We start from the raw sequence: 27,265 nt of genomic DNA, 5'->3' as shown, positions 1-27,265 counted from the left end.
CATGTGTTACATAACAGTCCTAAAATGTTTGAGGAGAGCCCTCATATCTTCTCTAAGTCTTGCTTCTCCAACCTAAACATCTCTAGTGCCTTCGGTACCTCCTGATCCTTCTCCTCCCAGCCTGGTCCCTCTCCCTGAACTGGAACGATCGTTCTTGTTGTGGGTCAACTGCTTTTCTTTTTAAGTTCTTTATTTTGATATTTAGATATCATTTCCTGCTAGTTCTGAAGGTAAAAACTTGGGTTTTTTTACAAAATAAATTTATGTTCATTGTGAAAAATTCATAAAATGCAGAAAGTAAAGGATAAAAGTCTCCATCCTTACTTGCATTTCCCAGAAATAAATACTGTGGATGTTTCTCTGTGTATCCTTTAAAGACTTTTTATACACACATAGCAACTTTATACCAAAAACGTATTTCAAAAGTAAAAACAGAATCATACTATACATAATGTTTGTTTGTTTGTTTTGCTTTTTAGGGCTGCACCCACGTTCCCAGACTAGGGGTCAGAGCTACAGCTGCTGGCCGACGCACAGCCACAGCATCGCAGGATCTGAGCCGAGTCTGCAACCTATAGCATAGCCCACAGCAACGCTGGATACTTAACCCACTGAGCAAGGCCAGGAATTGAACCCGCATCTTCATGGATCCTTAGTCGGGTTCATTAACCACTGAGCCATGAAGGGAACTCCCTACATAATGTTTTATTTCTTTAATTTTCACTTATCAGTATCTAACTACATTGCCTGTAATGTTTACTCGATTTATTAACTTTAGACATTGTTGACAGACATCCTTTCATATCAGAAGGTATAAATCTGTCTCTTTTTTTTTGGCTGAGACTGTGGTAGGCAGAAGTTCCTGGGCCAGGGATGAAACCTGTGCCACAGCAGTGACAACGACAACTTCTTAACCCCTAGGCCACCAGGGAACTCCTAAATCTGTCTTTTTTTCTTAACAGCAACAGAGTATCCATATTAGGAACATGTCAGAGTTTGCCTATTTATCTACTGAAATTTTAATTTTCTTCAGTTTTTGCTGGCACAAATTAATGTAAAGGATGGCCTTACATGAACATTTCTGCAAGATAGATTATTAGAAGTGAAACTGCCAGGTTTTTGGTGTATGCCATTAAAACTTTACTAGAACACCCTAAACTCGTGACAAAACATCTAAAAAATGTTAGGTAAATATTCTAAAAATCCTTTTTAAAAATTTTTTTTACTTTATGGCCACACCTATGGCACATGGAAGGTCCCAGGCTAGGGGTCAAATCAGAGCTGCAGCCACCAGCCTACACCACAACTGTAGCAACGCCATATCCAAGCTGAGTCTGTGACCTACACCACAGCTCATGGCAACGCCAGATCCTTAACCCACTGAGAAAGGTCAGGGATGGAACCCTCATATTCATGGATACTGGTCAGGTTCGTTAACCGCTGAGCCATGACGGGAACTCCTCCTTGATGCTGTTGTCTTTATCACTTTTATTACTGAAGTCTCCTTCTCTTCCTAGTGTAGAGGGATGTAAAAAAATTGACTTCTCCAGTTCCCTGGTGGCTCAGCAGGTTAAGGATATACCATTTCGGGGAGGGGAGGAGAAGAAGAGAGAATACGCATTAGTTCTGTGCCTCTCAGGTTCGGGGAACTGTGCTGTTGGCAAAGTTCCAAGGTCAAGGACTCAGGCTCAGATTTGCATGCAAGTTTAGGTTTATCACTTATTTGCTTTGTGAACTTGGACAAATTAGTTACGTGCTCTGAGCATCACTTTCCTTACTAATAAACTGAAGAATAGCAGGAGTAATTATCTCAAAAGACTGTGACAGTAAAATAAAATATACTGCATGCTTAGCTTTAGTACAGTTCTTGACATGTAGTAAATATTCATTACATGTTAAGTGTCACTACCTCAGGTAAACCTCATAAGAATACCAGGACCTATAAATTATCGTCCCCATTTTTTTTTTTTTCTTTTTGGCCGCCCTGCGGCTTATGGAACCCCTGGGGCCAGGGATCAGATCTGAGCTGATTGAGATCTAAGCCACAGGGGCAGCAATGCCAGATCCCTAACCCACCGTGCTGGGCCGAGGATCAAACCTATCCTAGCACTCCCAAGACGCTGCCAATCCCATTGTGCCACAGCAAGAACTCCTGGTCCCCATTTTATAGAGTAGGAAACTAAGACTTAGTGCTCTCTTTCCATTACATCCAAGCTCTTGAGTTTCAAGCAAGTGATTTATTTTTGTTTGTTTGTTTGTTTATATTTCACGGCCCCACCCACAGCATACGTCCAGGGACTGAATCTGAGCCACAATTGCAATCTATGCCAGATCCTTTAACCCACTGTGCTGGGGCAGGGATTGAACCCCCATCTCCACAATGACCCAAGCCACTGCAGGTGGATTCTTCACCCAATGCACCATGGCAGAAACTCCCTCAGCAAGTAATTGAAATTTTGGAGAAATCCAGGCAAAATGCTCACTCAGCTGGTGCCTCAGTCAATAATTACCCTTAGATTTCCTTACTGTATCACCTGAGTCTATAATCAGAAATACCCCAGTTCTTACCTGCCATCTTCACAGAGCTAGCTTTTCTAGCCAGATCTTCTAGCCCCCTTTAAATCATCTCTACTATTAAGTCTGCAATCATGTGCTCACCTGCTTAGGAAGCATATTCTCATGCTCTCTCGCTGCTGATATCTGCTTGACTCTTTGCGTTGCTTTCCTCAAGACCAGAGTCTGACAATTACGCTCTGCCAATGCAACATTCACAAAAAATGATCAGTAAAGCTTGTCAGCTGTGATGAGAAAGAGCATATGGTAGATCTCAGCTTCCTGTTACCATGAAAAATGCCTGGGTATAGTCAGATCATTGGAAGATGCTAGAGGAAGTAGCTTAGGTAAATTCATAGAATTTCACTGGCATTTCAGCCAGACATACACTTGTGGCCATATATTTGGCTATTTATTTATCTACCTCCCCATCCTTCTATCCATCCATCCAACATTCACTGAGCCTCTACTATGTGCTAGGCCCATGCCAGGTGCTGGAAGTAGACTCTCTTCAGGGAACTCACAGCTTAGTAAGAAACAAAGACATGTAAATAATAAGTGTGATACTAACTCTAGTGCCGTAATAGATTTTTCTGCAGGATATGCTATGCTCCCAGAATAAGGAAGAAGGAGCCCAAAGTCTTTAAAAACGCTAAGTAGACTCAGGAAAGGTGTCGTGATTTCTTTTTTTTTTTTTTTTTTTTTTTTTCTCTTTTTAGGGCTGCAGCCAGTGGCACATGGAGGTTCCCAGGCTAGGGGTCTAATCAGAGCTGCAGCCACCGGTCTATACCACAGCCACAGCAACCCCAGATCAGAGCTGTGTCTGCGACCTACACCACAGCTCAAGGCAACACCAGACCAGGGATCAAACCTGCAACCTCATGGTTCCTGGTCAGATTGGTTTCTGCTGTGCCACAACGGGAACTCTGGGTGTTGTGATCAAAAGAGAAAAAGATACCCAACTCTTGCACAAAGTTATGGTTTTTCTGTAAAAGTTAATAGAGAATATTTTAAAGACAGGCAGAGAGAACAGATTGTCCATAAATGGATAATGATTAGAATGACTTCAAAGTTCTCAACAGTAACAATGGAAGCTAGAAGATGACAGTGGAATGAAATCACCAAATCACTGAGGTAACCCTGTATACCCAGCAAAATTATACTTTAAGAACAAAGATGGGGAGTTCCCATTGTTCCCATTGTGGCTCAGCAGATTAAGAACCCGACTAATATCCATGGGGATGCAGGTTCAATCCCTGGCCTCGCTCACTAGGTTAAGGATCTGGCATTGCTGCAAGCTTCAATGTAGGTTGAAAATGTGACTGGTTGAAGATCCGGCCTAGCACAGTGGGTTAGGGATCCAGCATTTCCACAGCTTAGGCTCAGGTCGCAACTGTGGCTCAGATCTGATCGCTGACCAGGGAACTCAATATGTTTTGGGGCGGCCAAAATGAAAACAAAATTTTTTTTGCTTAACTTTTTTCAAATAATGGTGATGTGTGAAATTGCCTAGAATGATACTTAAGAGTTTGTGTTCTTGGGAGGTCCTGTTGTGGCTCAGCTGTAACAAACCCGATTGGTATCCATACGGATATGGGTTTGATCCCTGGCCTCACTCCGTGGGTTAAGTAAGGATCCAGCATTGCTGTGAGCTGTGGTGTAGGTCACAGATGTGGCTTGGATCTGGCATTGCTGTGGCTGTGGTGTAGGCCAACAGCTATAGCTCCGATTGGACCCCTAGCCTGGGAACTTCCATACGCTACAGGCACAGCCCTAAAAAGCAAAAAAAAAAAAAAAAAAGAGTTTACGTTCTAACTCTCTTTTCTTATATTCTGTATCTGTCTATTTAGCATTGATTAATTACAGGGCCAAACTAAGAGCCAAAGTTTTTACATCTCCTCCACAATCTAGAGCCCATATGCTGAACCACCTCCTTTATCTAACTCTCACGCACCAAGCCCATACTTTCCCTGACTTAAATCAACCTAGGGCCAAGTGCCAGACAACCTATACCCCAAAGCGCATCAGAATCATTCTATAGAGCCCATCCTAAGTTATTTACCCTGTCACGTCTTGTCTTTCCCAAGGAAATCCCAGTAAGGCTGTGGCCTGTGCCTTCCCCTTGCTTCTTTCTACCTCCTGACCAACACTGGTGCTTCCTTCCGAGGCCCTGAATGGTGAGCTGTGCCTCCCATTTCTAGAACTGGGAGAAACAAACTTTTCTTTCAATGGTATTGACCTGTGTAGTCAGGCAGTCACCTTTGTAAATTAACACCCAGGCACACATAGTTTCCAAGTCAATAAATGCTAGTTTCTGATGGGGGAGAGGAGCAGTAAGCATAGCTTAGATTTATTTTCTTCCATGCCTACAACCTCTCTTCTCCATAGATGTTAGCACCGTGCTGAACTCATTATCACAAAAGTTAAACTTCATCAGCGCTTACTGAACTGAAAAGACAATTATGTCTTCTTATAAGATATCACCTGGAGTTCCCATCGTGGCTCAGTGGTTAATGAATCCGACTAGGAACCATGAGGTTGAGGGTTTGATCCCTGGCCTCGATTAGTGGGTTAAGGATCCGGCGTTGCCGTGAGCTGTGGTGTAGGTCGCAGATGCGGCTCGGATCCCGTGTTGCTGTGGCTCTGGTGTAGGCTGGTGGCTACAGCTCCGATTAGACCCCCAGCCTGGGAACCTCCATATTCCGTGGGAGCGGCCCTAGAAAAGGCAAAAAGACAAAAAAAAAAAAAAAGCTATCACCTGATGCCAAAGGCCCAAAGCTAGAACTACAGGTATAAATGAAGGTGGCGGATTGGGTTAAAAAAAAACCAAGAAACTAGAGTTTTGGAGATGGTAACTACACCCAAAGTCTGCATTTCCCCTGTAGGTGGTTAATGTACCTTTTGAGGCATTCTGTGTTCGTGAGCCATCCGCTGAATTCTTATTGGCAATAAAGTTTCTCTTCTTGGTTGAATTTACATCCAAAGACTCCAGGAGAGAAAAAAAAATATAGAAGAACAAATTTAGTAAAGTTGGTAGTGAGAAGAATACAAAAATTTCCTAGGCGTTTCTCACCGTTCTCAGCAAAGGAACATGTGGAGGGAGACCTTTCCGGTACCTATTTCGATGACTCAGCCCTCCATCCTCTGAGCTCAGTGGAGAGCAGTGGATGATGTGGAAAACACAGGAGCTGGGGACAGAAGCAGGCTGGGGTTTCTTTATGGGGTTCTTCTGGGGACTGAGTCAGCGAATATATACAAAGCACATGATTTGATGCTCATGGTGAGTGCTCCATGGACATGGCACGGTTGTTTATGCAAGCACCATGCCTTCTTCAGAAAACATTTCTTTGAGTAACTACTAATGTGTCTGGCACTGGGCAGAACCTGAAACCTAGTCCCTGAGTAGAGGAGCTCCCAGACTAGCAGGAGAGATAGACAATTATGCACAGATGGGGAAAGTACCACATATTTATTAGAAAGGTAAAGTAATTTAGGATTAGGTTTGTATATGAGTGACATAGACTCAAAATTAATAGTGGTTCAAACTAGGTGGAAGTAACTCTCCCATGTAATAGTCTGAAGGTAGGCAATCCAGGGTTTATAGGTTATTTCTGCTGTGATAAGTCCTTAAGGACTCCAACTTTTTTCCAGCTCAGTTCCACATTTCCTAAGATAGGACCCTTGTTCTTAGGGCCCAAAATGGCAACTAGAGCTCCAGTCATCACATTCACATTCCAGGCAGCAGAATGGAGAAAAGGACAAAGAGATGAAGGAGTCATATCAGTTGTTTTTTTAAGGCGGGCTCCTGGAAACTGCCACATGGCACACCACTTATTCTCATTAACTGAGCATTAGTCACATGGCTATATGTGGATGTAAGCAGGGGGAGGAATGTACTCTTTATTTTATAGGTTCTCTCTCTCTCTCTCTCTTTTTTTTTTTATAGAGGAAGGCAACAACAAATATTGGGGAACAGCTAATAGTCTGCCACAAGCAGTACCAGCAGAGTATTCTAGGAAGCCGGAGTGGGGACTGCTTGATTCTGTCTGGGGGAGAGCTGGAGGGCTTCCAAGGAGAGAAGACACTTTTGTTCTGTCTTTAAGCATGAGTAGGAGTCTGGCAATGTTAAACAGATGGCCCACCAAGTGGCAGACAAGCAGTCCACCAGCCTCAACAATCACCACTTTGCTTTTATATAAATATGATATTTGAATGGGAAGAAGAAAGCTGAAAGGACTTCCCATCCACTCTGCAGCTGGCTGTCCAACAGCTACTGATTTTTAGAGTGTTGAAGTGGTTACTTGGATTTGTTACAGAAAAGACATTCTGGGGCTCAATGAAGCATCACACTCATTCCTTTTTTTTTTTTTTTCTTTTTAGGGCTGCACTGCGGCACATGGAAGCTCCCACGCTGGGGGCGAATTGGACCCACAGCTGCTGGCCCACACCCCAGCCACAGCAATGCCAGACCCAAGCCGCATTTGCAACCTAAGCTACAGCTTGTGGCAATGCTGGATCCTTAAATCACTAAGCAAGGCCAGGAATTGAACCCACATCCTCATGGATACTAACTGGGTTCTCAACCTGCTGACCCACAATGGGAACTCATTCTTAAGAAGCCTCGGAGAGATCTGCTGTGGAGCAGAGTACAGACACAGGGAGAAGGGCTTGGTTGAAGTTCTCAGACCCTCATATTTGCTAGAGAGGGAGCATGATGATGCAGGAAGAGCTCAGAATGACAGCGTGTGTCAGCTGAAGTCAGTCATGTGGCAAGCTATTCACCAGTGTGAGTCAAATAAAGGTAACAATTACCTACCATGTAGGGACGTTATAAGGACGAGGGAGGAATATGCAAAGAAAATCTGCATGTGGACTCTCCAAAGTGCTTTCCCACCCACCCTCTCATGTTGTGACCAGCAACCACCTCTAGTGTGAGGCAAAGTGATTATTGTTGGGACGGGGGATAAACTAAGACTGCTCTGGGACCCCCTCCCCTCCATGGCACAGAGGAGATGGAATCTTTTCAACCCACGTGGTCCCCCTCCTGCTCAGGTTGGGCATGCTGATAGCTTAGCAGTGACAGGACAGAGCAGTGGGGGAGCCTGCATGAGAGCTCACATGGGATTCAATCTGGGGATACCCAGAATGTCTGCGAGGGCAGTGGGCTTTGCAGACCTGGTATTAGCAGGTAGGGGAATGAGCTGCAGGAAAAGGGGTCATTGCTTTTTTTTTTTTTTGTCTTTTTAGGGCCACACTCATGACATGTGGAAGTTTTCAGGCTAGAGGATCAAATCAGAGTTGTAGCTGCCCTACACCACAGCTCATGGCAATGCTGTATCCTTAATCCACTGAGCAGGGCCAGGGATCGAACTCACATCCTCATGGATACGAGTCAGTTTTGTTATCGCTGAGCCACGAAGGGAATTCCTAGGGTCATTATTGTTACTGACCCTTACATACCCAGTGCTTTGGAACTTGGGAACATTCTGGTTGAAATGAGTAACATTCTGACAGGACATGGCTGGACAACAATTTATGGAACATCTCCTATCTCTAGATGAATCTGTAAGAATTAGTACCAATCATGATGCCCATTTTGCAGATAAGAACACTGAGGCTCAGATTTGCTCAAAGCTATTTAACTGATAGGTGGCCTTTCATCAAGATGAAAATTTCTGTCAACTTAAAAAAATATGTACAACTTAAAAGTTGAGAGTTAAGTTTTATTTGGGGGCAAAATGAGGACTATAGCCTGGGAGGTAGCATTTCAGATAGCTCTGAAATACCCCTCCAAAGAGGCAGTGGGAAATATCAGGATATATGCGATTTTGGTGAAGGGGGAGGTACACACAACCAAGCACACATCTTACCAAAGGTTGCTGCTGGTCTTGTGAAGGTTACTACTAGTCATGAGGAGCAGACATTACCATGAAGGGTTTTAGATATAAGGAGATGCAAGAATTGGGCTCATAAAGTATTCGCCTGGAAATATCTATCTGAAGACCTGTTCTGCCAGTTTTCCCAGAGCACAGAGGGCCTCACTCCTCATCTCCACCCTGAGCTCTTCTCAGAGAGTGTTAAGGGTCAGCAGCTAAAGTGGCTCATGATTCAATCCGTGTAGAGGCAGATGGCAAGCGGCCATCTCCAGTTCACATTTACAGCTTCTGGAACCAAGCTAGTGTGTTTTTCTGCCTTTTTCTATGGCTCCATCATGGTCATTCACTCACGGTGCCTGTATTTTGTCACAAATATATGAAACTTGGATAGAATTTTTTTCTCTAACACTGACTCCTCGGCTGAAGTCTATAGCCTTGTATGATTAACTTCCTATGTGATATCCCCATTTGCACTTAGGGTTAGGGTCAGGCATCCTAAAGTTAATAAGTTCAAAACTGAACTCTTGATAGCTTCTCCTACCCCAAACCCTACACTTTCCATCTACAAATCTCACACACCGTTCAGCTGCATAAAGCACATGCTGGCCACATCTTTTTCTTTCTGTTTGTCTCCATTCCCAAAGCCAACCTGTTGGCAAGTATTGAAAGACCAATCTCCAAAACACATTCCAGGTCTCTCTGCTTCTTGCCTGCTGCTGTCACTGCCTCTTCCTTAGACAACTACAAAAGCCTCCCAACTGGTTTTCGTCATATTCTCCATATTCAGAAGAGACTGTAATCTTTTGAAAAAATATAAATCAGATCATGTCACACACACCCCCATTTTAATGATTCCCATAGCACTGAAAGTATATCCTTACTTCTTACTATGACTCACTCAACTCTGCGGGATCCAGCCCCTGCTACTTCTCTTGCCCCTATTCCCCTGCCACACACTGGGCTAGAGTATCACTGGCCTTCTCTCTGTCCCCTGAATATCTCAAACCCTTTTTATGTTATAGCCTCAGGACCTTTGCACACGCTGTTCCCTTTTTCCTGGGAGGTTCATTCATTCACTCTTCTGACTCCTTCTCATCCTTTGGTTTTCAGTTCAAATGGCACTTTCTGGGGGTGCTGTCACATGTTCTCCACATATATGAGACCCAGGGCCCAAGGTGAAAGACTTAAGCTGCCCTCCCAGCTTCTTTTGTGGCGGGAGTGCAGACATTTCAGGTAGGCTCTACCTCTCAGAGGCAACGCACCTGCCTGAGACTTCAAGATGGAAGTGAGCAATGTGAGGAAATGGGCAACCTAGCAGACCCCAGCTTTTGGAGAGACTGTTGACAGGAGCAACTGCCTTTTCAAGGAAGCAGAATGGAGTTTGAGCATCACTCTCCGGTAACACTTGTCAGTGCACGGCCAAGTATCTCTGCAGGGGTATAAGGTTTGGGCACCATTCTCGGTGGCATGGCCTCTGAAATGAATGCACTGGCCCATCTTGGGGAGCTGTGAGATATTAGTGACACATTTCTTCCTGTTTAAAGTAGCTGAAGTAGATTTGCAATGGTGGTGGCAAACAAGAATCCTGATGATGGAGTTCCCGTTGTGGCTCGGCAGAAACAATTCTGGCTAGCATCCACAAGGATGCAGGTTCAATGCCTGGCCTTGCTCAGTGGGTTAAGAATCTGGCATTGCCGTGAGCTGTGGTGTAGGTTGCAGATGTGTCTCAGATCTGGCATTGCTGTGGCTGTGGCACAGGCCAGCAGCTACAACTCTGATTCAGCCCCTAGCCTGGGAATCTCCATATGATGAGGGTATGGCCCTAAAAAGACCAAAAAAAAAAAAAAAAAGAAGAAGAACTCTGATGATGAATCCTCCTTACAAAAGTTGTGTTTCACTATCCTCTCATATTTATTCAATGAAGCAATAAACCAGTCTTTAAGAGGTAAGAGCCCTTATTTATAGCTGAACCTCATGGCAGAAGCCAGATATACAGTGAGATGCTTTTTCATTCCACTGTGCAAATCCCCAAGAGGATTTGGGAGAACCACAGACCATAGGTCTGAGACTTAAAGTGACTGCAACTCATCTCCCCAAACTGTGGACTCCCAGACAGATGGCTGCCATTGAAAAGCACATTTTGAACACAGCCAACTATTTACTTGAGCAGATGGGAAAGTGTTTCTGCTCAAGACCAGAGAGAGGCTCTGTCCCCACCATGGAATTCAGCTCCCTCCATCCTGGTTTGCCCAGTAAAACTTCAGCTGCTTCTAAGGTTGGAAAGCTTTTGCTTATATCTATTTCTGGGACAGAAAACGGAATCTCTCAGCTGGGTTTCTGAAATAACTGTCAGAAGATTGTACGTATTTCAGTACAAAGAAAATATATTTGTTTTACATGGTTGTGACAGGCAGTGCAAAAACACTGGATAATATTTTGATCTCGGGCCGGGAGTGACAGCTCTCCCTCCACAGCGCCCCTTTTGTCTCTACTTTAACGGGCTGACATTTATAGAGTGTCCTCGTATACAAAAGCACAGGGCCAAGAATTTACATAGATGACCTCCTTCATGAAGTCAAGAGATAGTCTGTTGAGTATCTTTGTGCTCCATCTATTCTAGGATCTGGAGATAGAACAAGAATAAAGGGAAAAAAGTCCTGCTCTCATGGAATTTACATGACACTAAATAGGGGGAGACAGACACAAAACGACGTATAAATCCTGCAGGAAGACTAGCAGACTGTGATAAGCACTGTACAAGGAATCGTACTAGGCAATGTGATGACAGAGGGTGCCTGGGGAGCCAGGGATACCACTAAGGCAATGACAGGAAATTGGAATCCAAAGGAGGAAGGAGCCAGCTCTTCCCTCAGGAATCCTGAGGAAAGCATGTTCCAGGCAAAGGTGACAACTGGTGCAAAGGCCCAACTAGACCCAGGCCTGGAGTGTCCCAGAGGCAGAAGTAAGTGCAGGGAGGGCCTGGGAGTGAGGAGGCTAGAGAGAGAGAGGTGGAGGCTGGATTCTGCAGGGCAACTCAGTTCAGGCTCAGGGGGCTGGATTGCATTTGAAGGGCACTCGAGAAGCTATTGAGGCTTAAGCAAGGAACAAGTTCATGTGGTGTATGTCTGCAAAGGGTCACTCTGGTTGCTGTATGGAGACCAGGCTGGGGGTGAAAATAAAGGAAAGGAGCCTAGGAAGAGGCTACTGCCACAGACCAGGAAAGGAGTGACACCAGGGCTGGAAATCAGCGCTCTCCCCACACCCTGCTAAGCTGAGATGCTCAGGGGAGGCCACCAGGGCACTTGTAGAGACCAGTCTGAGTTCGGAGTGAGGCCAGAGTATGGAGGGAGATTTGGGTGTTACTGGCTTATGGGTGGCATTTAAAGCCACTAGACCAGACAAGACCATCTGGGGAGAATACATAGACGGAGGGGGAGGGGGCCAGGACAGAGCTGGCAGGACAGGGGGCCAGCAAGGAAGATGGAGGAGGGACAGACAACAGGGAAGGAAGACCCTCAAAAGAGCCTGGCAACATAGTAGCCAAGAGAAAAACCTGTTTCAAGAAGATGGGAGAGGGGTTCCTGTTGTGGCTCAGTGGTAACAAACCAGACTAGTATCCTCAGGACTAGTATCCATGAGGATGTGGGTTCAATCCCTGGCGTCGCTCAGTGGGTTAAAAACTTGGCGTTGTGGTGGCTGTGATGTAGGCCAGCAGCTGCAGCTCTGAATTGACTCCTAGCCTGGGAACTTTCATATGCAACAGATGCAGCCCTAAAAAAGTAAAACAAAACAAAACAAAACACAGAGGAAGAAGATTGGAGTGGGAGTTCTCTTGTGGCACAGTGGGTTAAGAATCTAGCCTTGTCACTCACTGCAACAGCTTGGGTCACTGCTGTGGTGCAGGTTTGATCCCTGGCTTGGAAACTTCTGCCTCCAGCAAGGATGTGAGTGCAGATGAGTCTTTGTGAGAAAGGCAGCAAGAAATGGGGGTGCAGAGACAAAGGGGGTTTTCCTTGTAAAGGCAAGAGATGCTAGAGGAGGACTGTCAACAATGAGAGGGATCCAGCTGAGTGGGAGAAAACGATGACGTAAGAAAAGAAAACAACGGTGCAAGAAAGAGGGTGCCAAGTGCTGGAGTGGAAGCCGAGCGGCCGAGGTTCAGAGCACAAGTGGGGGGGCAGGGCCCTTCCTCCACAGGCACCGGGGATGGCAGATGGGGACAGGCTGTGTTCTGGTAGGAAGGCGAGGGCCTTCCTCTTGACTGCTTCTAATTTCTCGATGAAGACATTCCACGGGAGATGCTGGGTGGAGAGAGAGTGGAAAAGCCTGCCTGCAGTGGAAGAATTCTGTAAAGGGAAGAGAGTGAAATAAGAATTTTGAGGAGTCAGAGCCTGGACATACTGGGGAAGAGTGGGAGCGCAGGCAGGCAGCACTGAGTGCCCGCTGAGACGTGTGGCGGTAGATTTACAGGCAGCCCAGCCGCACAGTCTTCATGCAGTCTTCATGATGCCAGGACAAAGGCACCATTGCTACTGTGTTCATTTCACACCAGCAGAAACCAAGTCTTAGGAAACTGAAGTAATTTGTCTAAGTCTGCACAGCTAGAATCTGAACCCGTGAGACCCGGCTCCTAGCCAGATCACTAACTCCTACGGGGACATGAAGACTTTCCAAGGAATAACAGGACTGCCAGTTCTAAGAACATACATTTGGAGATGTATGCTCCTTAGTTATTCTTTTCTAAGAGTGATCGTCCTGAGAACGTGCAGGTGTTGGCAGCATTTATCCCGCTTTACAAAAGAAAGGCACACCTTCATCCATCCCAAGCATCCCTTTGGTGAAGGTTCCAGGGTGGAAGCACCCGCAACTCTGCACCAAACAAAGGGGGAAGGCTGTCCTAACAATGGATCAAGCCTCACATGCTACTTGTTAAGACTGTTAAGAATGGGATTAGAAATGTTGGTCTAGAGCTCAAAGAGTAGTGGGGGAGAGCGCCGTGTTCAGAGTAATGACCAAATAACTGCGCAAGTCCTCTGGAGGAGAGCGTTGTGAGCGAGGATGACAAGGAGGCAAATCCAGACGAGGGTCACGTTAGCTGACCCTGAGGACAAGGCCCTCAACTGAGATGGAAGGATAAGTGTGTCTCCTAAGCCAGGGGGTCTTCTTTTGCAAAGAGTCAGAGAGTGAAAGACAAGGACTTTGCAAGCCCTTGTCTCTATAGCAACTGCTCAACTTTGCCCTGCAGTGCAAAGACAAAAACAATAGTCAACCAGTGGCTGTGGCTGTGTACCTGTAAGGCTTCGTTTACAAAAACAGGCAGGGAAAGCCCTCACTCTTAGTTTGTCTGGACATTTAGCCTTGATTGGTAGCCCTGGCTGATTTGAGCTACTGATGGGAAGAGATACTGAATGATGATGGGGGTAGGGGGGCACTCACCTGAGGGCAGCAGATTTTCCTGCTCTGGATGGACTTCCCACTGGAATAGCTCCTAGAAGCGAGAGAAAAGAACGCTCTTCCTAGGGAAGAGAAAAAGCAGTTCTTCAGTTCCTTGTTGTCCTGAGGGTGACTTTCAGAGCAGGAGCTTTGAGACAGCCCCCTCCCTGCAGGTACTAGTAACAGCAAGAGGGGGTGGTGGGGAAGGATGGACTGGGAGTTTGGGATTTGCAGATGCAAACAATTGTACATAGAATGGATGAACAACAAGGACCTGCTGTCTAGCATAGGGAACTATATTCAATATCCTGTAGTAAACCATAATGGAAAAGAATATGAAAAAGAATGTATATATATATATATATATATATATATATATATATATATATGAATCACTTTGCTGTATAGCAGAAATTAATACGACATTTGGGTTCTTAACCTGCTGAGCCACAATGGGAACTCCCTTGTTTTTGGTTTTTTTGTTTTGTTTTTTAGTTTTTTTTTTTTTTAACTTTGAAATCCTTTGTCCATGATGACTGCTGAGATAACAAACCTTTTAAGTGGGTCCGTAACTGCAAATGCTTAGAAAAGTAAGCGGTGGCTATTGTAATTTCCAGCCAATAACTGCAGCTGTTCTCTTCCCTAAGGACTGCCAGGTATTATCTTCTCTTCTTTAGGGGTTCTCAAACTGGAATGTGCTTACAGATCGCTGGGAGATCCTGGTAATCTGCAGGATCTGCTTTAGTCGATCTAGAGAGATTCTGATGCTTCTGGTCCGTGGACCACACTTAGAGGAGCAAGTCTTTGCCACACCACAGGAGGATGCTGAACCATCTGCCCCCCTCTCCTCCTCATTCTCTTTCTGTCTTTTCTGCTGACAGCTAAGAGGGATGGTGTTTATTTAAACAAGTGTGGCTGTCCTACCCCCAACCCTGCTAACTCCTCCAGCACACCTTTCTCTATTCTGTTTTCACTTCTGTATCACTTTTCCTGAAATCTGGGCCCTGCCTTTTGTCACCTGATGGAAATAGCTCTCTCAAAATTCACTAACAGGGTTTTTTTTTGGGGGGGGTGATAAGAATGTTCTGGAATTAGATAGTGGTGATGCTGCACAATTTTGTGAATATACTAAAAGTCAATGACATATATCTTAAAAGGGTAAATTTTATGTTATGTGAATTATGTTTCAATAAAACTAATATATAAAGATCACCAACTTGGAGTTCCCATTGTGGGGCAGCAGAAATGAGGAACCATGAACCATGGTTCATGAGGAAACTAGGAACCATGAGGTTTTGGGTTCGATCCCTGGCCTTGCTCAGTGGGTTAAGGATCCGGTGTCGCCATGAGCTGTGGTGTAGGTCGCAGATGCAGCTCAGATCCTCCTTTGCTATGGCTGTGGTGTAGGTCACAGCTGTATCTCCGATTAGACCCGTAGCCTGGGAACCTCCATATGCCACGGGTGTGGCCCTAAAAAGCAAAAAATAAAAATAAAAAATTCACCAACAATTGGGAGTTCCTGTTGTGGCACAGCAGAAATGAAGCTGACTAGTATCCATGAGGATGAGGGTTCAATCCCTGGCCTCGCTCAGTGGGTTGGGGATCCGGCATTGCTGTGAGCTGTGCTGTAGGTCAAAGATGCAGCTTGGATCCTGATTTGCTGTGGCTGTGGCTGTGGGGTAGGCTGGCACCTGCAGCTCCAATTCCACCCCTAGCCTGGGAACGTCCATATACCACAGGTGCAGCCCTAAAAAGCGAAAAAAACTAACCAACAAACAAAAGATCACCAACAACCTAATTGTATGATTCCATGGCTTCTTCCTAGGCCTTGTTCTGTGGTCCACTCTGTAGTAGTTGGTATCACTGACCATTGCTAAGTATAGCCCTTGGTTGTCATAGCTCTGTTCTTTCTGGGCTCCATCCTGCCTCTGAATCTTCTTTCTGCTGCCTCCTGTAGGTCCCCAAGTCTCTGATCTCAGCCTCCTGTCTTCTCCTTTCTTTGATATTCCCATTTAGAGATAATTTCAACAAGCACGTCTATTTAAATAAATCCTCAGTTGGGAGTCCCAGCCCTGTCTCTTCCCTAGCTACAGCCAAAACCGTCTTAGACATCTCCACCTGGATGTTCCATCATCCCCTCAAGTTCATCACGTCTAAATTTGTGAACATAAAGCCTTTCTCTACAGACCTGACCCTCCTATTGGTTTCTTGCTTCTAAATGGAACAGCTGTATACACTGGCTGCTAGATGCTTAGAAGCTGCTTAGAGTCTGGAACCCACCCCAGCTCCAGCCTCCTCCTGGCCTGTCCTACTGCGTTTGAAGGCTTGTGGATTTCCATGAGATTCCACCTTCCTCATGGCTTCCTGTCCGTCTTCACAACTGTGCAGAAAAGTGTTAACATAGCAGTCCTGACTGCCATCCTAGAAAATTGTGGATTGCAAGGTTGGCCTTGACTGTAGATTTGGGGAGGGTTCTCACCACTGAATAGAGTGGCTCACTCTGCCTAAACCGTTTGTGCAAACAATGTGGTTTATGCTGAACACCCACTTTCCCTCTGGAAGTTTGGAATTTGAGTATGTGACCACTTCGGGGAGGGGCCATGTGATCAGCCCTCAGTAAAAACCCTGGGCATTGGGTCTCTAACGAGCTTCTCTGACAGGCAATGTTTTACAGGTGTTGTCACAGCTTGCTGGAGGAATTTAGCGGCCCCTGTGTGACTCCGTGGGAGAGGACTCTAGGGAGTCCTGGTTTTCCTGGACTTTGCCCACGTATCTTTCCCCTTTGCAGATTGTGCTTTGTGTCCTTTTGCTGCAATAGATGACAGTCATGAGTGCGACCACACACTGAGTCCTGTGCATGCTCCTAGGGAATTACCTAACCCACGCCTGGTCTTGGGGACAGTGCCCCACCCTAGTTCATGCGAGTCCCTCACCCTAACTGCAGCTTCCCAGCCTCAGAGAGAGGGTCTAGAGGGGACACTTCCCCCACTTTCCCATCCAGCATGGAACCTTTCAAGCAGCAAGTTGGCAGCGCTGCCAGGGCCCTCCAGGGACAGGAAGCTCACCTTAGCTAGACAGCGCTGCCTCTTAGGTTTCTCCTTCCTTCTGAGGCCCTTGCTGTCCCTGAAGAACTGAGGGAGAGAAATGGTTTAACTGGCCAGAGGGGCCAGACCAAGATAAGCAGGAGACGGATTAGCCTGCCTGTCAAAAGTCTGGCTCCCCAAATGTGCTGGAAAACCTTGCAGCACATGAACCTCTCTGTACCTCAGTTCTTGCTGTAAGATGAGGTTGGGGTGGGAATGAAACAAAATAGCATTAAGTCATACAGTGGCTGGTGCAGAGAATCAAGTGGGCATTAACATTATTTTTTAAAAAGTTTTATTGAGCTGTAGTTGATTTACAATGTTGCGATAATTTCTGCTGTACAACAAAGTGATTCTGTTATACATATACACATATTCATTCTTTTTCAGTCTTTCACCCTATATAAGTTATCACAGAACACTGAGTAGCATTCCCTGTGCTATTCAGCAGGTCCCCACTGACCATTCATTCCACACCCAGTGGTGTGCATATGCCAATCCCTAACGCCTAGTCCATCCCTCCTGCCACCTTTCCCCTTCGGTAACCATAGGTTTGTTTTAGAAGTCAGTGAGTCTGTTTCTGTTTTGTTAGCATTATTTTTATTGTTAATCAGATTACTACTATGTGCTAAGATTCATATTCTTTGACAGTATGAATTATTTTCACCATGTTTAAGAAAAAAAAAAATTTCTCATTCCTATCCCCCACATCCAAAGGGTCGTAGATGTTTCTAAAATTTGATTAGCCAGATATTGTCTGCCCCCGGGCCCTACTAACCATTAAAGACAAGGCTTTGCTGTCCTGGGGTGCCTCATAAGAAGGGGCAGACAGCCTCCAGCTGGGGGATGTAGATTTATCCTGACCCAAGGAGGTATCTCTCTGGCTTCACAGTTCTGAGTTCAAATCCTGGTTTAGCCACCCATGGGCTGGTTACCCATCACAATCCTCTCACTGCTGCCATGAGGAATGCTTCTCTGTTCCCCTCAATGCCTCTGGGTCTTTTCATATGCTGTTCCCTCTGCCTGGAATAGCAGTCCTCCCCTTCACCTGCCTAAACTAAAACACACATCCTTCAAATCTCAGCTTAAATGCCATCCCCTCAGGGCTGGACTGGGTACCCCTCCCCTGCTGCCTAAGCACAGTGTATACTCTGTCACAGAGCTCAATCCATGATTGCAGGACCTTAATTTCCCACTAGACTGCACAGCAGGGGCTGGGCTTGCCTCCTGGCTTGTTCCCAGTGTTTATTTAGCATAACACCTGGCACACGGTGCTCTCTTCGTGTCTGCTGAGTGCAAAAAGAAAGTTGGCCTTGGGCAAGTTGCTTTTCTGAACTCTAGTTTCCTCACCTGTTAAGGGGTATTCGCATGTACTTCAGCTGATTGCTGAGAAGATTAAATAAAAAGGATACCTGGCACCTGGTTCCTGGCACATAGAAGACCCCTAACACTGGCATCTACTCTTGTAGTATAAAATCCCACCCCCACATCCCAACACTCTGGCGCGCTGACTCTGCAGGTCCCAAGCATTAACATTTCAGTCATTTTGGAGGCTAGTTTGGGGATACATGAGAGAGAACCAGGCCTGAGGAGGATTTCAGTACTGAGGCCCTTCCCTGCAACTAGATGGTGGCCAGGTGTGTAGGGGGCAAAGGGGGTGGAAGTCCCCAGCTGGTGGCTTACCCTTCAGCTGTCTTTTTCTCTGCAAAATTAATTCTTCTCTCCGGAACCTCTCTGGATCCAGTTTCGAGTAGTCCCAGTTGCTGTAGCTCTGTGGGCAAGGATATGTACCTACGAGAGAGTCAAGAGTGATAATGAACACTTCTGCAAAAGAGAAAGGCAGGCAGCTGATGGAAGATAGGCGCCCCCTGCTGGTTCCAGCACCAGCCCCCACCCCACACTGGGCTTGTAGTCTTGGCTGAGTCACTTCCTCTCTGGGAGACTTTGGTTTGTCCACCTGGAAAGTGGAGATGTGATGTCCACCCCGCCCTCCGGACAGTGTGCGTGTGAGGATCAGATCACCCCGCAGACTGTGAAGCTGCAATGTGCCATAGAAATATGAAGGCATTGCAATTATTTGTTTTCCTGTCTCTCTTCTCTGCTCTCACTGGACTAGGGGCTCCTTTAAGGCAGGGGCTGGATTTGATTCATCTTTGCACCTCCAGGGCTTAGTATTGGACCTGACACACAATAAATAGGCACTTAATAAATGTTTGTTCCACATACTATCACGCTTTGCTAAGTATTAGAAATGGGCTTGCCCTAAATACTTGATGGGCCTAATGCTTTTCTTTTCAGGAAACCCTGTGTTTTAGAGTCTTGATTTTTTGGAGCCCAAACCCTCAGATATTAGGAAAACTCTACGAGTTCTCTCAGTTCTTTGATATAGGAAGAAAAAGACCAAGAATTACTTTAAAAATCTGAGCCCTTGTACAAAGCTTCAGTCTCCATTGGGCAAAGTCAGTGGACAGGATATTTATTACTGGGGATGGATTAGGAGTAGGAGGCACAGCCCTGGACAGAGAGGGGAAGAGGAGGGAGGAACAGAAAGGCAAGAGTCAGAGAATGGGAGGCAGGACGGCATAATGGTGAAGGTGAAGGATGCATTAACCAACCTGCTTGTGGTAAAAAGTTTTCACATTATGTAAGTGTATCAAATCATCACACTGTACACCTCAAACTTCCACAGTGTCATATATCCATTTTTTTAGTTTTTATTTTTCTCTCTTTTTTTTTGTCTTTTTAGGGCCACACCTGCAGTATATGGAGGTTCCCAGGCTAGGGGTCGAATCAGAGCTATAGCTGCCAGCCCACGCCAGAGCCATAGCAACGCCAGATCCGAGCCGTGTTTGCGACCTATGCCACAGCTCACAGCATTCAGGATCCTTAACCCACTGAGCGAGGCCAGGGATCGAACCCACAACCTCATGTTCCTAGTCGGATTCGTCCGCTGCGCCATGATGGGAACTCCTCTCTCTTTTTTTTAGGGCTGCATGAGCGGCATATGTAAATTCTCAGGCTAGAGGTCAAATCAGAGGTGCAGCTGCCATCCTACGCCACAGCAATGCCAGATTTGAGCTGTGTCTGCGACCTATGCTGTGTGGCAATGCTGGATCCTTAACCTACTGAGCAAAGGATTGGAACAGCATTCTCATGGATACTAGTCAGGTTCTTAACGTGCTAAGCCACGATGGGAACTCCTCATATGCCAATTATATCACCCACATTGTTTATAAAACAATGTAGCTGATGCTGAACACCCGCTTTCCTGGAATTTTGGTACATGAGGGACAGAGGTGCCCGCATGAGCAGCCCACAATAAAAAGCCTTGGGCTTTGTTTCCCTAGTGGGCTTCTGGGCAGAAACATCACACACATGTGATCACACCACAGAGGGATGAGGCGCTCTGCATAACTCCTCACGGGAGGGGAGAGCCCAAGGAAGCCTGCAGGTGAATTCCTCCCATCGCCGCCCGTCTTCCCCCTTTTGGTCTGGTTGTGTATCTTTACTACGTTGCAATAATAAAACTTAGCCAGAAATACAAATTCATGCTGAGGCCCATGAGTTCTGCCAAATCTCCTATGTGGAAGGACCTTGGAGACCATCAGCACCGCAGGAAACGTAAAACATGCTTCACTTAACACAGCACCAACCGCACAGGAAACTTCTCAGTAAGTAGCAGATATTAATGACCTGAGAAAATATCTGGGAAGGAAGGAGGCTGAAAAGCAGTTGAAAAATGAACATCAAACTTACCCTATGTGTGTCGCAGGGAGAGGGGGAGGGCAGTTGGGCCGCTTGAGGTCAGGCTGGGGTGGGAGGGAGGGATTATGCAGCCAGCACACTGCTTTTGGGTTCCTGAGTCTGGGGCCCATCAGCTAATGCACGTCTTTAACTAAAGGGGCTGAGCCGAAACCTGCACCCTGCAGATGCAGGCGGCCACCAAAGGGGACTAGGAAGGAACGTCTCAGAACTGCCTGAGGAAGCAGGGAGAGTAGTACCCCTGGGGCTCTAACCACACTTCATTGTCAAGGGAGGAAAGGAAACTGCCTCAGTGAAGGGGTGTGATGGCAAATGGGGAACCTACCTGGGTTCAGCTAGAAGACATGTTTCTAGAATTGCTGTCCCCAGGAGAAGGCAGTCACCCCTCACCTGAAATCCACAAGCTCATCGTGTTACAGATGTCAGACTTGAATTCATGCGTGTTGAACCAGGACTGAGGGAAGCAGCAGCAGAAGCTGGTGTACAGGGCTTTACTCAGAATTGACGGCAACCTCTGGGGAGTAAGTGGAGTTCTGACAATGTCTGGATACTTCCACACCCCGAAAAGAGCCCCTGACTTCCCAGAGGATCTGCGATAAAACTCTCTACCTGACACCATGCTGCCTTCCTGTTCACGAGGGGAGCAGTTCTCACCTACAGCTGCCCCACGTCTTGGTAGACTCCTTACCCTACCTGGACCACTCCTCAAACATCTCACTATGTTGGCCAGCAATCTCCCCTCCCCTCGCTCCTCTGCATGTGGTCTGTGGCTCAGCTCTTTCTACAACCTGGCCAAAGAGCAGCTCAGAAGATGACCAGGTACATTTGACATACTCCTCTTGCTGTCTCCCAGAAATAATAAGTCCTACTTACTGTCTTTTTTTTCCCCCTGTGCACAGGTGGTACTGTTATTGCTTTTTTTTTTTTTCTTTTTACAGCTACACCTGCAGCATATGGAAGTTCCTGGGCTAGGGATCTAATTGGAGCTTCAGCTGCCAGCCTACGCCACAGCCATAGCAACACCATATCCAAGCTGTATCTGTACCTTGAGGAGACGCCAGATCCTTAACCCACTGAGCAAAACCAGGAAGCAAACCCTCATCCTCACAGACATGTCAGGTTCTTAACCCACTGAGCCACAATGGGAACTCCTGTTATTGCTTTTCAACTATGGTTAAACTCAAATTATACATTTTATATGGCTTTATTCCTTTAACATTATAACCTAAATACTTCCCCCCAGGTTATTATAAATTCCTTGGGATTTTTTTTTTCTCAGCACTGACCTTTAAAATATTGTGCTGAGTGGTCATATCAAAATTTACTTAAACGTTCCCCATTGGATATTTTTTTAAGACTTTGCATTATAAATTATATGCTAATAGTAATCATAGCAGCTATTATATAGTAAGGACTTATCATGTGCTAGGTGACATGTCACATGCCGTACAAACATTATCTCTCTCTCTCTCTTTTTTTTGGCCACACCCACGGCATGTGGAAGTTCCCAGGCCAGGGACTGAACCCATGCCACAGCAGTGACAACACCAGATCTTTAACTGCTCAGCCACCATGGAACTCCAAATATCACCTCATTTAATCCTTAGAACAACGCAACAAGAAAGGCATTATTATCCCCATTTTATGGATGATGAAACTGAGACACTGAAGGCCTAAGTGACTTGGCGAGCAGGCATTTAACTAGTATAAGTGGCTTTTAGCATATTTGTATCAATTCACTTCCCACTCAGACAGAGCCATTTCCTGATACCTTCACAATGCCGGAAATTAGACTTTTTAGTCTATGTGATCTTACAGGTAAAAAGGAGTATTATTTTTATTTGTATTTTTGATTAAAGGTGAACTTTTTTCCCATTTGTATTTCTCCCCTGGTGAGTTTCTGGTTTATGTACTTTGTCCATTGGTCCATTTTTCTCATTGATTTTTTTTTTGGGGGGGGGGGGTCGTTCCTGTGACATGTGAAATTTCCTGGGCCAGGGGTCGAACTGATACCAGAGCAGTAACCAGAGCCATAGCAGTGACAATGCCAGATCCTTAACCTACTGAACCACGCAGCAACTCCTGTTTTTCTTATTGATTTTTAAGACTTCTTTATGTTGTGTGGCATATATGCTAAGTATTTTTGCCTAGTTCCTTATTTGCCTTTTAACTTTTACTGTAGTAGTTTAAATAATTTATTTATTTATTTATTTATTTATTTAATTTTTTTTATTTATTTTTTCTCTTTTTGTCTTTTTTTTTTGTTGTTGTTGTTGTTGCTATTTCTTGGGCCACTCCCACGGCATATGGAGGTTCCCAGGCTAGGGGTTGAATCGGAGCTGTAGCCACCGGCCTACGCCAGAGCCACAGCAACGCGGGATCCGAGCCGCGTCTGCAACCTACACCACAGCTCACGGCAACGCCGGATCATTAACCCACTGAGCAAGGGCAGGGACCGAACCCGCAACCTCATGGTTCCTAGTCGGATTCATTAACCACTACGCCACGACGGGAACTCCCTAAATAATTTATATAGTTGAATCGCTCTTTTCCTTTATGGTCATTTCCTCGGGGGTCATATTTAGAAAGTCCTTCCCTACCCTCAAGTCATGTAAATGTTCACTTACATTTTCTTCAGCAATTCTTTTAATATCTATGTACATAATATACACATATATAAAAAGTATACATGTATATTCATAATTTTAAAATACATGCTAATTTAAATACTATAGAAATCAATAAAATAGAAAAGAAAATTTCTTATAACCTTATTCCCTGGAGATAAGCATTGCTATGAGTTTGGTAAAATTTTTCCAGACTTTTTTTTTCTATGCATAGGTACATATAATTTTCTAACATGGAGTTGTGTACATTGCTGTTTTTCACTTAAAATATATCATTACATCTTCCTAATCAGTATATATAGATCTACCTTATTTTTTGTACCTGCTGAATTTCAATCAGTGCATGAAAATGTCACAACTTACTAGTTACTCCCTATGGAAAGAATGTTAAGGGCATCAGATTGGCACAGCAGTGAATAGCTATCTAAGGTGATTCTTTTCCTAAACAGTTGTTGACACTCACTTTTAAGAGAGCCTCTTCATAGTGGGACCTGGATTCACGAAACAAAAGAAAGGCATAGTGCTGGGCTATCCGGTCAAACAGCTTGCTCTGGATCTCTTTCTTCGGCTGCCAGGAATAAAAACGGAGAAGGGATAAGAGCCCCTTCTTGAAACAGCCAGGGGCCAAGAATCTTAACTATTTCTCTCATTTTTAGGACTCTTACTCTCAAGGTATTTAACCTCATATTATGTATGAAATAATACAGTAGTTTGTTTTGTAGGATCTGTAATATGTGTGCAGAGAAGCAGAGTGTAGAAGAAGGCACCCTAACTGGGCCAGGAGGTCCTGACTCTGCTCTTGGCCCTGTTCTTGTACACCCACCTGCCAAGGACCTGTTCCCAAAGATCAGGGGAGCTGCAGGACATGGTGCACTGGGCACAGCCTGGGTGGGGAAGGGACAGGTGACAGAAGAGACTGTAGGGGTGGTCCGTGGAATCAGAGGGGTTTGTAGCCCATGTTAAAGAGGCCGGAATCTGTTCCATGGAAAAATAACTTAAGGGAGAAAGGCCATCAGATTTGCCTTTACCTGGTACCTTTCATGAAAGATCCACCAGAAGCTATCCAGCCATATGGCTCTTAGAGATGGAGAAAAGAGAAACTTCTCGAATTCTCGATCTGAACAGAAAGACTTGAAACAGAATTCATATGATTATTGCTATTGTTATTGTTTGCTTATTTACATATTATTTGAAATTTACCTGGAGCCACAGCCAGATTCATAGTCATCTCCACTCAAAACAAGCCTTTCCTCCTATGTTCCACGATGTTGTTAACCACACCACCTCCCCACCAGTCATCTTCAGAGTCAACATACTTCGGAGTCAATTAAAAAAAAAAACCTAACCTTTTAGTGAGTGCTGACTATTTATCTTGCCAGGTGTTTTTACATGTTTTTCTTTAACCCCTACAGTAATCATACAAGGCATGTGTTATTATTTCCATTTCATTGATGAGGAAACTGAGGAATTAACTGCTGAAGCTACTTGCCCAAAGTAATACAGCCAGCAAGTGGCAGAACCAGGATCAGAACCCATGACCCTAGGCAGCTGCTCCATGCTCTCTCATCTATGTTCAAACAATAAGAATCAAAATCAACAAATGTTGATATTATACAAATCCAAATAACTGGACTTTGAAATTCTGCTGAGTTAGTAGTAAGTAGATGGAATTCTAAAATTAGAAAAGGATTATCAGTGAACTCAGAGAGGCAGAAAATTCAGGCTTCATTGTCCCAAACTGGGTCTTGAAACTTGCCTGACTCCCAAGCTGCTACCATAATAATATTTAACACTTGTTGAATGCTGGGCCATGGGCTATGCTGTTCGTTCCTTATCTCACTTTAATTTTTTTGGCCATGCCCATGGCATGTGGAAGTTTCCAGGCTAGAAACTGAACCCGTGCCATAGCAGTAACAATGCCAGATCCTTAACCGCTAGATCACCAGGGAACTCCTCTCACTTTAGTTTTTACAATCTATCTCTGTGCTTGGTGCTGGATGATGAAACTGTTATCCTCAATTTATAAAAGAGCAGAGGTTAGGATTCTTGCCTAAGCTTACACAGCCCCGGGGGCTCGGAAGCAGGCAGCCTGGCCCCAGAGACACGGCACAGCTGATGGAGGAGAGGATGTGAGGAGGCAAGTAAAACTTTGGGATGGTCCCCTGAGCAGGATGGAAGAGGGTCCTTTTAAAGGCAAGGCACAGATCTGCCTTGAGTTTCCTGGGAGCCAAAAGAAAGTAGGAACCAGCACCAGTCGTAAGGCTAAAAGCATTCCAGGAGATGCTGTTTTTCTTGGGGTTAAGCTCTAAGGAAGACATTCCCCAGGGGACCTAACAAATGAGACTTAAGTAACATAGTAGTCACTGTCCTGGGGCCTCCTACTCAGCAAATGGAACAAGAGCACACGGGCCAGTGGGCCTGTCAAGGGCAGCAAAGACGGCTGGAAGGTCAGGCAGGAACAGCGGATCTGTGAAACACACAATCCATTTGTTCTCAAGTCTTTCTTCCATTTTAATATTACATAAAAGAAGAAAAAAAACTATATATAATCTTACCACTCAGAGAATGCTGGCAATATCTAGGTATGTACGTATCCTGGATTTTCTATTGTGTGTTTACATAATACTGTATTGCAGAGCTTTATGTACCGATGTTTTTCATTTAACAACATGGTATGGCATGTTAAAATACTCCTTATAAGTACTCACTGTAGTGGCTAAGTAGTCCATGATATATAAACCAAAAATGACTGTATTATTCTTCTATTATTGATCATGAAACTGTTTCTAATAACATCAATAAGGAGTTCCCATTGTGGCTCAGTGGTAACAAACCTGACTAGCATCCATGAAGACTCAGGTTCGATCCCTGGCCCTGCTCAGTGAGTTAAGGATCCTGCATTGCTGCAAGCTGCAGTGTAGGTCAAAGACGTGGCTCGGATCTGGCATTGCTGTGGCTGTGGTATAAGCCGGCAGCTGCAGTTCTCATTTGACCCCTAACCTGGGAACTTCCACATGCTGCAGGTATGGCCCTAAAACAAACAAACAAAAATTGATAATAAAAACTATCATACTTCAAGGTAGAGCATGCTATCCCTGTTTTATGGGAGAAGAAACGAGAGTCCAGAGAACTACTTAATCACCAAGATGTACTGCCTTCAGTTCCTTGCTGTCTCAGAAACAATGTGGTGAACATTTTTTCATACTGCCCTGGAGGGAAGCGATGTTCTCAGTGCCTGCCGCCCTTCCACCTCTCTGCTGAAAAAAGCAGGGGCTCAGGTACCTGATCCCGGGCTGACCACTGCCTGCCCTGGGGGCCATCACCGGGTGAAAGGCAGCTTGTCCACGCGCTGGCCACAGTCCATGCTGGAGCCTGGCACTGGGACTTCAGCAAACACCACTGTCATACTGGGCAGTGACTGGCCCCGACAGATCATCGCTCTACAAGAGTCTGAATGCAAGATGGAACTGATGTGGAGACATGGCCAGAGAGAGGGCAGAGGGGAGAAGTCATGGAGAGCAGGGGGCGCCGGAGAGAGAAAGAGACAGGCAGAGAGAAGCAGGGATGAGGGTACGTTTTGAAGTAGCAGTGAGAAGTACAGTGAGAAGAGACTGAAAAGCTGGGTCCCAGGAACGGTGGGGTCACTAGTTAAGAGCTGAAGGGACAATGGTCAGAGCTGCTTTGGGGACCCTGGAGCTGCTGTGTGGTCATCAAGGGTGATGAGGCACAGCCGTGAGGCTGCTAGACCATTTCCTGGGCTTCCTCCCCTCTCCACTCCTCCTGTCCCTGAGCGACCGGCGTTGTCTCTCACACACACAGTTCTTCTGGGCCTTAGAACTCTCCCTCCCTTCCTCCCTAAGGAACCCAGTGTGCACTACTCTCCAAGTGGGTAACCATCCCAAGGGGTTCCATGGGGCATGGGAAGCAGATA

General features: G+C 45.5%; 1 protein-coding gene across 1 annotated transcript in view; it reads right to left on the bottom strand.

Moving 5' to 3' along the window:
- FAM227A (family with sequence similarity 227 member A) overlaps positions 1-27,265 on the bottom strand; it is a 61,057-nt gene that overhangs the window by 22,413 nt on the left and 11,379 nt on the right. Inside the window, exons 7-15 of the mRNA XM_047788410.1 lie at positions 24,363-24,464; positions 23,798-23,902; positions 21,098-21,221; positions 18,629-18,736; positions 13,866-13,945; positions 12,480-12,775; positions 5,627-5,741; positions 5,452-5,539; positions 2,659-2,753 (exon numbers count right to left, since the gene is read on the bottom strand). Of these exons, the coding sequence (XP_047644366.1) occupies positions 2,659-2,753; positions 5,452-5,539; positions 5,627-5,741; positions 12,480-12,775; positions 13,866-13,945; positions 18,629-18,736; positions 21,098-21,221; positions 23,798-23,902; positions 24,363-24,464 (1,113 nt within the window). The remainder of the gene's footprint in view (positions 1-2,658; positions 2,754-5,451; positions 5,540-5,626; positions 5,742-12,479; positions 12,776-13,865; positions 13,946-18,628; positions 18,737-21,097; positions 21,222-23,797; positions 23,903-24,362; positions 24,465-27,265) is intronic.

The sequence above is a fragment of the Phacochoerus africanus genome, chromosome 7, assembly GCF_016906955.1.
Source record: "Phacochoerus africanus isolate WHEZ1 chromosome 7, ROS_Pafr_v1, whole genome shotgun sequence".
NCBI classification, from domain to species: Eukaryota; Metazoa; Chordata; class Mammalia; order Artiodactyla; family Suidae; genus Phacochoerus; species Phacochoerus africanus.
Note: the sequence above shows the minus strand (reverse complement) of the source record. Positions and strands in the feature narration are given on the sequence as shown.